The sequence below is a fragment of the Artemia franciscana genome, chromosome 4, assembly GCF_032884065.1.
Source record: "Artemia franciscana chromosome 4, ASM3288406v1, whole genome shotgun sequence".
Taxonomy (NCBI): domain Eukaryota; kingdom Metazoa; phylum Arthropoda; class Branchiopoda; order Anostraca; family Artemiidae; genus Artemia; species Artemia franciscana.
Window position 1 is genome coordinate 31,929,922 of NC_088866.1, and position 12,580 is coordinate 31,942,501.

A 12,580-nucleotide genomic window follows, 5' to 3' on the forward strand; every position below is an offset into this window, starting at 1 on the left:
ATTAAGAATGACCCCAGAATAACAGAAGCCGTAGAATAAATAGTTGAAATTACTAAAATTACTTTAACGTAAAGAGCAAGGTATTAGGAGGAGGTGAGCCCCTCAAATGGGTAATAATTTCTGTTTGTTTTAAGTTTTAATGATGTTCCTTACTTCCAGCTGAAAGAACGTTTTCATATTTATTTTTTCATTGTGTTTTTAAATAATGCTAGTAAATCCTGCGCTCCCTTCATGGAGATTTTCTTCCCCCATGACAAATTATCTACGGAAAGTTCCCCCAGCATATCCCCCTCTTCTCAACCCCTCCCCAAACCAAAAAATTCCTCCTGAAAACGCCTGTACACTTCCCAATAACCATTACTATATGTAAGCATTGGTCAAAGTTTGTAACTTGTTGCCCCTCCCATGGGGACTGTGGGGGAGTAAGTAGTTTCCAATATGCGGTCATCAGAATCTTGCTATATGCAGTAATACGCACTTTAGAGCACTTGGAACGAAACTAAACATTAACCAATGTCAAAATTGAAAATGATAGCGATGAAAATTAAGATTATTATTCTTTGGAACCACTTGAATTATCAAAGTCATAAGAACAAGAGAACAGCCCGAACAAATTAAAATCACAGCGGGGGCAAATCAACAATCTGGCCTATTAAATGAGACAAGACCGAAAAACTGAAAATTTATGAGTTTTATAAATTATAATTCGTTAGAAGAAAAATAAGTTTTATCTCACCACCTAAACAATTAGTAAATCTGCAACCCGTACCGTCATGTAAAACTAGACCAATAAGTGCAGCTAAAGCAAAGGACATTAGCAAATTGTCTGAAGTAGTGAAAATCCAAATGAAGAAGAAAGAAAATGGTGTTAGAAGATAAGTGATAGCGAAGTCAAAACGTGCCAAAATTGAAAATGATGGTTACGTTAGTTGAGTTTGGATTTTGACGAGGATTTGGTGATCAATGCTCACCATGCCTTTGTTAAAAACTTAATAAAAAAAACAAGTTTTTTTAACTGAAAGTAAGGAGCGACATTAAAACTTAAAACGAACAGACATTACTTCGTATATGAAAGAGGCTGCTTCCTCATCAGCACCCCGCTCTTTATGCTAAAGTTTGACTCTGTCTCTCAATTCTTCTTTTTAAAACAGTAAAATAAAACAGTAAAACATATATATTTATATATATATATATATATATATATATATATATATATATATATATATATATATATATATATATATATATATATATATATATATATATATATATATATATATATATATATATATATATATATCTATATATATAAAAATAAGTTGTCTTTCTGTCTGTGTGTCAGGTGACGTCATGTTTCTGTGTCGACTGACGTCATGAAGTTAGTTGTCGTCATTTTTGCTATGACGGTTTTTGCTATGGCGGTGACGTCATTAAAGATATTTAAGACATGCGTTCACGGAAAAATGTTTAATTGTAAAATGACTGAAGAACCTACAATGGCAACAGCCGAGGAAGCTGCTCAAAGAGTCTATGCCAAAAAACTTGCTGCTGATAGAGAAAGTAAGAAAAGAAAGCGTGCCGAGGAATCACAAGAACAGCAAGAAAACAGGCTTGCAGCTGATAGAGAAAGTAAGAAAAGAAAGCGTGCCGAGGAATCACAAGAACAGCAAGAAAACAGGCTTGCGGCTAAAGAACGCAAAACCGCGCAGTTAGATGAAAATCCACCTGGAAAGCGAGAGTCAAAACATATCAAAACTGAAAATGATAGCGATGATGATTGGGTTTGGGATTTTGACTTGGATAAGGTGATCAATGCCTACCAGATTTAAGTTAAAAAACAAAGGTTCGGCGATATGTACTTCATAGTGACGCTGAAAAATAAAGAAGAAAAACAAACTGAAAAAATGTAAAAAACTAAAAAAAAACTAAAAAAAAAAAAACACTCAAGATAAATTACAGACCGGGACACAAATGACGACCGACACAGAGGGAATATAAATGACGACCGGGAACCTCAAAGAAAAATTACAGACTGGGACACCCGGACACAAATCACGACCGGGAATATAAATGACGACCGGGACACAGGGACACAACTACAACGGGGACGCCGGGGGCACAGGCGGGATATATAATTGACGACTGAGACACAGGGATTGTTTGAATAGAAATTACAGACCGGGACACCGGGACACAAATGACGACCGGGACACTGGGACACAGGGAATATAAATGACGACCGGGACACTCAAAGAGAAATTACAAACTGGGACACCAGGACACAAATGAAGACCGGGACACAGGGAATATAAATGCTATTTATATGCACAGACAATGGGACAGCGAAGAATGTTGTATATTCGCATGTTTTACGTAGTTAAAAATATATATTTATATCTATCTCTATTCCCAGGTAGGACACAGGGACACAGCTACAATGGCGCGTAACTAATATGGCGCGTAACGACTTACGCGCGCGGGGGGGGCTTGGGGGGGCGCGAAGCGCCCCACCAACTAGGTGTTGGGGTGGCGCGAAGCGCCACCCCAACAGCTAGTATATATATAAAAATAAGTTGTCTGTCTGTGTGTCTGTCAGGTGATGTCATGTTTCTGTGTCGACTGACGTCATGAAGTTAGTTGTCGTCATTTTTGCTATGACGGTGACGTCATTAAAGATATTTAAGACATATATGATCACGTAGAAATCTATTAATGTTTAAGTTTAAAATGACTGATGAACTTACAATGGCAAAAGCCGATGAAGATGCTCAAAGAGTCTATGCCAAAAAACTTGCTGCTGATATAGAAAGTCAGAAAAGAAAGCGTGCCGAGTAATCAAAAGAACAGCAAGGAAACAGGCTTGAGGCTGATAGAGAAAGAAAGAACAGAAAGCGTGCCGAGGAACTACCAGAGCAACGCGAAAGCAGACTTGCTGCTAAAAGAGAAAATGAAAAAAGAAGGCGTGCCGAGGAATCACAAAAACAGCAAGAAATCAGGCTTGCTGCTGATAGAGAAAGTAAGAAAAGAAAGCGTGCCGAGGAATCAGAGCAACCTGAAAGTTATCGCCTGGCATTCAGGTACATCCCAGTCGATGATTATAGCTTGAGTAGATGTGTTCAAATCGGGACAATGTCTAAAATTTGTCCCTATTGCAAGGCCTTGAAATTCAATGGTGAAACAATGGGAATGTGTTGCGCCTCAGGAAAAGTTAAACTTCCTCTATTGGCTGCACCACCAGAGCCATTGAAGACTTTCCTTACTGGAACTACGTCAGAATCTAAGCGTTTTTTGTCAAAAATCAGAAAATACAACTCATGTTTCCAAATGACGTCGTTTGGAGCCCAAATCGAAAATCCAGATCAATTCATGTCTACTTTCAAAGTAAAAGGGCAAATTTATGATAGAGCAGGGTCCCTTCTACCATTCTCAGGCGAGAATCAGAAATTTTTACAATTATACTTCATCAGTGATAGAAATTTTGAATTGAATGCATGTTGCGAAATTTCTCCCAACGTTGAAAGGACAATCATTTCCCAATTGCAACATCTTTTCCACGAAAATAATAATTTAGTGCGTCTGTTCAAAGCAGCCATCGATTTGATGCCTACTGATACGCATAAAATTGTTATTTCCGCTGACAAAACGCCTCCTGGCCAACATGTGCGTAGATGCAATGCTCCAACTATCGACGAAGTGGCAATCGTTATGGTCGGTGATCAGTTTTTACCTCGAGATATTATTCTTCATAAGCGAAACGCTCAGTTGTTAAGAATTGCTGAAACTCATCGATGCTACGATGCCCTACAATATCCTATCATTTTTTGGGATGGAGCCGACGGCTATCACTTTAATATTAGATTGATGAATCCAGCCACTAACAAAGAAATGAATAAGAAATGCAGTGCAATGCATTATTATTCCTATAGACTAATGATTCGGCAGGATGAAGAAAATTATATTTTAAAATGCCGTGAATTGTTTCACCAATTTGTCGTTGATATGTATGCTAAAATTGAATCAGAACGTTTGCTATATATCCGCCTGAATCAGACCAAGCTCCGCTCTGAACAATACATTCATTTGCGAGATGCAGTTATAAATGACGGTAATACCACTAACGTTGGAAGATTAACAATTTTACCTTCGTCATATGCTGTAAGTCCCCGTCATATGCATGAATATGCTCAAGATGCTATTGCTTATGTTCGTCTTTATGGTCGTCCAGATTTATTTATTACATTTACATGTAATCAATCTTGGGACAAGATACTGCAGCTTTTACTTCAAGGACAATCGGCGGTTCATAGGCATGACATTACGGCCCGTGTCTTCCGGCAAAAGCTGAAATCACTGATAAACTACATAGTAAAACTTGAAGTGTTTGGGTCAGTACGATGCTGGATGTACTCAGTGGAATGGCAAAAACGAGGTTTGCCACACGCCCATATACTAATCTGGCTACATAAAAAAATTACTTCGAACGAAATTGATGATGTGATTTCCGCTGACATACCTGATAAAAATGTCGATAAGGGGTTACATGATATTATTGTAAAAAATATGATACATGGACCTTGCGGTGCACTGAACGAAAATTCACCATGCATGGCCAAAGGAAGGTGCACAAAGCAATATCCTCGACTTTTAGTATCCAACACAATTACTGGCAATGATGGTTACCCACAATATAGAAGAAGATCTACTGAAGATGGCGGTAAAACAGCAATAATAAAGAAGCGTAACGGTACCACCATCGAAGTACATAAACAGTGGGTTGTTCCATATTCCCCATTATTATCAAAAACATGTAATGCACACATAAACGTTGAATACTGTAACTCCGTAAAGGCAATCAAATACATATGTAAATATGTCAACAAAGGCAGTGACATGGCAGTTTTTGGCTTGCAGCCCGAAATCAAAGATATCGACGAAATCGTACAATATCAGGCTGGAAGATACATAAGCAGTAATGAACCTGTTTGGCGAATTCTTTCATTTCCGATACATGAACGTAGTCCAGCTGTTGTTCACTTAGCGGTACATTTACAGAATGGTCAACGTGTTTATTTCTCGGAAACCAACGTGCAACAATGAGCCCTAAATCCACCGGATACAAAATTAACAGCTTTTTTTTCGCTTTGCAAAAATGATTCTTTTGCAAAAAAAACTGCTGTATACTGAAGTGCCTTCGTATTACACGTGGAATACTAAAAATAAAGTATTTGAACGTCGAAAACAGGGTAAGTCAGTCGACGGCCAACCTACCATCTTCAAAGATACCACGATAGGAAGACTCTAGACCGTTCATCCCAATCAACATGAATGCTTCTTTCTACGCCTTTATTTTGGTGAATGCACCCGGTCCGACATCCTTTGAGTATTTGAGAACTGTAAACGGTACTATACATGACACTTACCGTAGTGCATGCCAAGCTCTGAATTTATTGGAGAATGACCAACACTGGGATAACTGCATCAATGACGCGTGCGAAACGTCAACCCCAAGTCAAATTCGTGCATTGTTTGGCATCATTTTAACAACTTGCTCTCCATCAGCTCCTACAGAGCTATGGGAAAAATATAAGTCAAAAATGTCCGAAGATATACTCCATCGAAAACAGTTAGAGACGTCAGATATGACTTTTGATTTTACATCAGAAATTTATAACTACACTTTAGTTATTATAGAAGATTTGTGCGTACGTATGGCAAACAAACCTCTTCAGGATTTGGGAATGCCTTCACCTAACCGTATCGCTGCTGTTTCGACATGTGTAGAATTGGATCGTGAACAAAGTTACAGTACGAGTGATCTATTGTCGTATGTACAAAATAACATTTCCAAGTTAACGTCGGAACAAAAAGACATTTATGATACGATGATGCATTGTGTCGATAACAACGTTGGAGAAATTTTCTTTTTGGATGCGCCAGGAGGTACTGGTAAAACGTTTGTGATAAAACTGATTCTGGCATCAATTCGATCAAAAAATGATATAGCGTTGGAAATTGCGTCGTCCGGAATGGCCGCAACATTACTGCCTGGTGGAAGAACTGCTCATTCCGCTTTGAAATTGCCTCTGAATTTGCATTCTACAGAAACTCCCACGTGCAATATTTTCAAATCATCTGGGATGGGTAAAGTATTGCAGCAATGCAAACTTATTATTTGGGATGAGTGCACAATGGCACACAAAAAATCACTCGAGGCTCTGGATCAATGCTTGAAAGATTTGAGAGGGAAGTCGAAACCCTTTGGCAGCACATTAATATTGCTTGCGGGAGATTTCAGGCAAACATTACCTATAATACCTAGATCAACTCCTGCAGACGAAACGAATGCTTGCCTGAAAAATTTTAATTTATGGGCACACGTAAAAATATTAAAATTAATTACAAATATGCGTGTCCGATTGCAAAACGATGACTCTGGTCAAACATTTTCAGATCGATTGCTGGCAATTGGAAACGGAAAGCTCCCAGTAGACTCAATTTCAGGACGTATACAACTACCTGCTGATTTCTGTAATTTAGTGACGTCCAAAAATGAATTGATTGAAAAAGTATTTCCGAATATTCTAAAAAATTATAAAAATAATAAATAACTAGGTGAAAGAGCGATTCTCGCACCCAAAAATATAGACGTCCATGAAGTCAACAATATTGTTTTGACCAAGATTCGAGACCAGGCAGTCCTTTACAAGTCAGTCGACACAGTTTTGGAACCAAATGAAGCGGTTAATTATCCATCTGAATTTTTAAATTCCATAGATCTTTCAGGGTTTCCACCACACGTGCTACAACTAAAAATAGGCGTACCAATAATACTTTTAAGAAATACCAACCCACCAAAGCTTTGCAATGGCACGCGACTTGCCGTAAAAAAAAAAACAATGGAAAACCTAATAGAGGCCACAATCTTGACAGGGCCTTTTGAGGGTGAGGCTGTTCTTATTCCTCGCACTCCCATGATTCAAACGGATCTGCCTTTTCAATTTAAAAGATTGCAATTCCCAATTCGATTAGCATTTGCAATCACCATTAACAAAGCTCAAGGTCAATTATTAGAAAAATGTAGTATAGATCTTAATACTGGTTGTTTTTCTCATGGACAATTGTACGTTGCATGTTCGAGGGTCGGTAAACCTGACAATCTATTTGTATGCAGCGACAATTGGACAGCGAAGAATGTTGTATATTCGCAAGTTTTACGCAGTTAATTTGTATTGTATCTATCTATCTATCTATCTATCTATATAAAAACGAGTTGTGTGTATGCATGTTTGTTGGTTTGTAAAAAGAGCGTTTGCATATGACGTCATTATTAGTACATACGGCTTTGTATATGCACAGACAATGGGAAAGCCAAGAATGTTGTATATTTACAATTTTTACGTAGTTTAACTCCTGCAGACGAAATGAATGCTTGCCTGAAAAATTCTAATTTATGGGCACACGTAAAAATATTAAAATTAACTACAAATATGCGTGTCCGATTGCAAAACGATGACTCTGGTCAAACATTTTCAGATCAATTGCTGGCAATTGGAAACGGAAAGCTCCCAGTAGTAGGAAAGCCAAGAATGTTGTATATTCGCAATTTTTACATAGTTTGAAACACATATATAAATCTATCTATATTCACAGGTGGGACACAGGGACACAACTACAATGGTGCGTAACTAATATGGCGCGTAACGACTTACGCGCACGGGGGGGCTTTGGGGGGCACGAAGCGCCCCACCAACAAGGTGTTGGGGTGGCGCGAAACGCCACCCCAACAGCTAGTATTATATACTATTATATAGTCGACTGTCGACTGACTTCATGTTTGTCGAGTCGACTGACGTCATTATAAGGATTGAGCATTATGCCGTCATGAAGTTGTTTTTCAACTGACGTCATGTTTGTCGACTGACGAAATTACAGACCGGGACACCGGACACAAATGACAACCGGTACACCGGGACACAAGGAATATAAATGACGACCGGGACACAGGGACACAACTACAACGACCGGGACACAGTCGTTGTCCTGGGCAATCATTAGAATAATGAGGTATAGATATGAATACGGATTGTTTTTCCCATGGACAATTATATGTTGCATGTTCAAGAGTCGGTAAACCTGACAATCTATTTGTATGCACAGACAATGGGACAGCGAAGAATGTTGTATATTCACAATATATAAGTATATAAGGCTTTGTATATGACGGCATTATAAGATGACACTACAGACGGGGACACCGGGACACAAACGACTACCGGGATACAGGGAATATAAATGACGACCGGTACACTCAAAGAGAAATTACCGACCATGACACCGAGACACAAATAACGACCGGGACACAGGGACACAGGGAATATAAATGGACACAGGGAATATAAATGACAACCGGGACACTCAGAGAGAAATTATACACCGGGACACAAATGACGACCGGAGTACCGGGACACAGGGAATATAAATGACGACCGGGACACTCAAAGAGAAATTACAGACTGGGACACCGGGACACAAATGACGACCAGGACACAGGGAATATAAATGACGAACGGGACACAGGGACACAACTACAACGACCGGGACACAGGGAATGTTCGATTAGCAATCACCATCAACAAAGCTCAAGGGCAATCATTAGAATAATGAGGTATAGATCTGAATACGGATTGTTTTTCCCATGGACAATTATATGTTGCATGTTCATGAGTCGGTAAACCTGACAATCTATTTATATGCACAGACAATGGTACAGCGAAGAATGTTGTATATTCGCAAGTTTTACGTAGTTAAAGTCATATATATATCTATCTATATTCACAGGTGGGACACAGGGACAAAACTACAATGGCGCGTAACTAATATGGCGCGTAACGACTTACGCGCACGGGGGGCTTGGGGGGCGCGAAGTGCCCCCACCAACTAGGTTTTGGGGTGGCGCGAAGGGTGGGACAGGTGGGACACAGGGACAAAACTACAATGGCGCGTAACTAATATGGCGCGTAACGACTTACCCGCACGGGGGGCGTCGGGGGCGCGAAGTGCCCCCACCAACTAGGTTTTGGGGTGGCGCGAAGCGCCACCCCAACAGCTAATATATATATATATATATATATATATATATATATATATATATATATATATATATATATATATATATATATATATATATATATATATATATATATATATATATATATATATATATATATATATATATATATATATATATATATATATATATATATATATATATATATATATATATATATATATATATATATATATATATATATATATATATAAAAATATATATATATATATATATATGCATATATATATATATATATATATATATATATATATATATATATATATATATATATATATACATATATATATATATATATATATATATATATATATATATATATATATGTATATACACATATACACAGCTATATATATATATATATATATATATATATATATATATATATATATATATATATATATATATATATATATATATATATATATATATATATATATATATATATATATATATATTTACATATTTATATATATATATATATATATATATATATATATATATATATATATATATATATATATATATATATATATATATATATAATAACATATATAATGACATAATAATAATTAATAATATTTAAGAATTTAATAGTTTTTAATTAATAATTTTTATTCAATAAAAGTCTTTATTTCCACCTTTAATTTTTCCTCGGAGCTCAGGTACACAGACTTAACCCAATTTTTATCCCTTTTTTTTTTAAGGAACAACAAACAAACTGTTGTCATTAATATTGAAACTAATGTTATAAATATATCATCTACAGCAATAAAAGTTTACTATATCTTAATATGATAAAAAAGAAGATTGATATACGTTTTTGAGTCGCTCACATTGCATAAAATCACCGTCTTCAAAATCCCTACTGAAATACAGCAAAAAATGAATAGAGATGTTCGTTGTCAAGTATGCAAAAAGGGTATTTTCTTATTTCGGCTGCATAGCTTTCGCAATGTTTCCCCTGACGCTTGTGATTATTTCTGTTTGTTGTTTAGGAAGCTTTTGGCAGCAACTATCCGAGTTCAGAAGGCAGGCCAATTTATATGGGTAGCAAGTGACTCATGGGGAGCAAAGTCTCACCCAGTTCGTGACCAAGAGTGGGCCGCTGAAGGCGCAATTACCATCTTGCCTAGGAGGAAATCATTAACAGGTAGGGTTTACTCAGCTTTTCGTCAGGGCATGTCTTCATTTTTTTTAACAGCTGGAGTTGGCTAATGGACATCAAAACGAATTATTAATTAATTCGCGCTTTGAAGGGGTGGGACTATTGCCGCTCTATTTGTTTACATCTTGATTGGCTCCCGTTTCAGCATCATTTTTGCACCTTCGCCTGAAAAGGGTATAACTTGACATTCCTTTACTGTTGAATTGTGACAAATTCCTTGAATCGAGGCTTCTGTTTGAATCAATGCGCCTATAGTGATGATAGACTGAATAGATATATCTGTCGTGTAAACTTGATTGTGTGAATAATTAGACTGTAGTCTACTAAAGTAAATCAGACTGTAGCAGACACCGACTGTATCTACTTTTCTTGAGTTAGTGACTAGTTTTCATAGATATAAAGTTTTCAACCATATTTTCTTTTTTTTTCTCTGTTTTTAATATCCTTGTTTCTTTTCAAAACTGTACAAGTATATTGCACGAACTTTGCAGAATGGAACTATCCTGATTCCATTTGAAGATTCCAATCAGATGATACAACAAATTCAATCAGACCTTCAAGTAACTATTCATTTTGTTTCAAAGTCAGTATATTTTATCTTATTTAGCATTCAAAACAGTATTGAAATCTTCCATTAAACAAAATTGATCTGTGCCAATACCACCATCAATTAATTTCTGGTGGCTGGAGTTTTGCTTAACAAAAAATCGTATTTTTTTAAAATATTTTAATGAATGAAATTTAGCTAAATTTGCTTGACTACCGCATCCTCCTACTGTGGCGTGTTATAAATGCTGAATAAAAAAAAAAAATGTGTTTATTTTGGGCTGTTTTGTTTTGGAAAAAAGTATTATCATAGTTTCACCGAATAAAACACTTTGGCAATAACTTGACAAAATAGACACAAACTATTTTTTGAACGTTCAAACGGTAATTTACACACTAGCAACGTTTTTTCCAGGCCTTTTAATGCATTTATTTTCTTATAAACTGAACCGTTTGAGTCATTTAGAATACATGAACTTATTTGCGTTATTGACTGTATACATTATCTGTTTGCCAAAAATGAAAAAAAAACTATTTATTTTTCAATGTATATATATATATATATATATATATATATATATATATATATATATATATATATATATATATATATAAAATATATATATATATCTACATATATATATATATATATATATATATATATATATATATATATATATATATATATATATATACATATATATATATATATATATATATATATATATATATAATATATATATATACATATATATATATATATATATATATATATATATATATATATATATATATATATATATATATATATATATATATATATATATATATATATATATATATATATATATATATATATATATATATATATATATATATATATGTATATATATATATATATATATATATATATATATATATATATATATATATATATATATATATATATATATATATATATATATATATATATATATATATATATATGTATATACATTAAATAGATTTTCAAGAGCAAATATAAAACCATCAAATCCTTTATTCGAAGTAAGAATACGCTTTCATAGACATGGCCCAAACAGGGTATATTTTAGTAAAAATGAAAAATGCCATAATAATTAGAAAAAGGTAAACACAGGAAAAATTTGTGCATGTGCACAATAGTCATCGAAACGAGCTACGAATTGTTAAAAGCACGAATAAAACTCGACACAAGGCATCAAAATTAGCGCTGTGACATGGAGTAAACTGGTGTCAGATTTGGAATTTCGCAAATACTTCTATGGGGAGTCGGGAATCTAAGAGTAACAATGACAGGCAGGAGGAAGTTATTTCGGATGGGATAGAGGATGTGGGTTGAGCCGAATTTATGCATAGTTTATCGCGATCTAATTCAAGTTTCCCTTGTAAGGTGAATAATTAATAATAAATATAGCTTCAACCTAATTTTTTGTCTCCCTTTCCACCCTTATTATATGGTTCATGACAGTTATTGTCTCCTAATTTATTTTGTTCCTTTTTTTTTACGACTTTGGCCTTTTTACCGGTTTCAAAATTTTTTCGCGTTTTTACTCTAGATATACATATATTTTGCCCTTCCCCCACCTCTAGTCTTTTATTACTTCTGTTTTACTATTATTTAACTTTCGGCACCCTTAGATCTTGTATCCAGTTTTAGTATTCGTTTATACTCAGTTCTAGTATTCATTTTATATTTAGTGTTGGTGTTGGATATGATT

At 35.1% G+C, this 12,580-nt stretch overlaps 1 protein-coding gene and 1 long non-coding RNA gene across 4 annotated transcripts in view; one reads left to right on the plus strand and one right to left on the minus strand.

Annotated features, from left to right (window-relative positions):
• LOC136026298 (metabotropic glutamate receptor 8-like) overlaps positions 1-12,580 on the plus strand; it is a 229,660-nt gene that overhangs the window by 122,814 nt on the left and 94,266 nt on the right. For both annotated transcript variants that reach the window (XM_065702713.1, XM_065702712.1), the window contains exon 6: positions 10,130-10,280. In XM_065702713.1, the coding sequence (XP_065558785.1) occupies positions 10,130-10,280 (151 nt within the window). The remainder of the gene's footprint in view (positions 1-10,129; positions 10,281-12,580) is intronic.
• LOC136026301 (uncharacterized) overlaps positions 1-12,580 on the minus strand; it is an 82,355-nt gene that overhangs the window by 6,838 nt on the left and 62,937 nt on the right. The gene's annotated exons all lie outside the window — the stretch shown is intronic.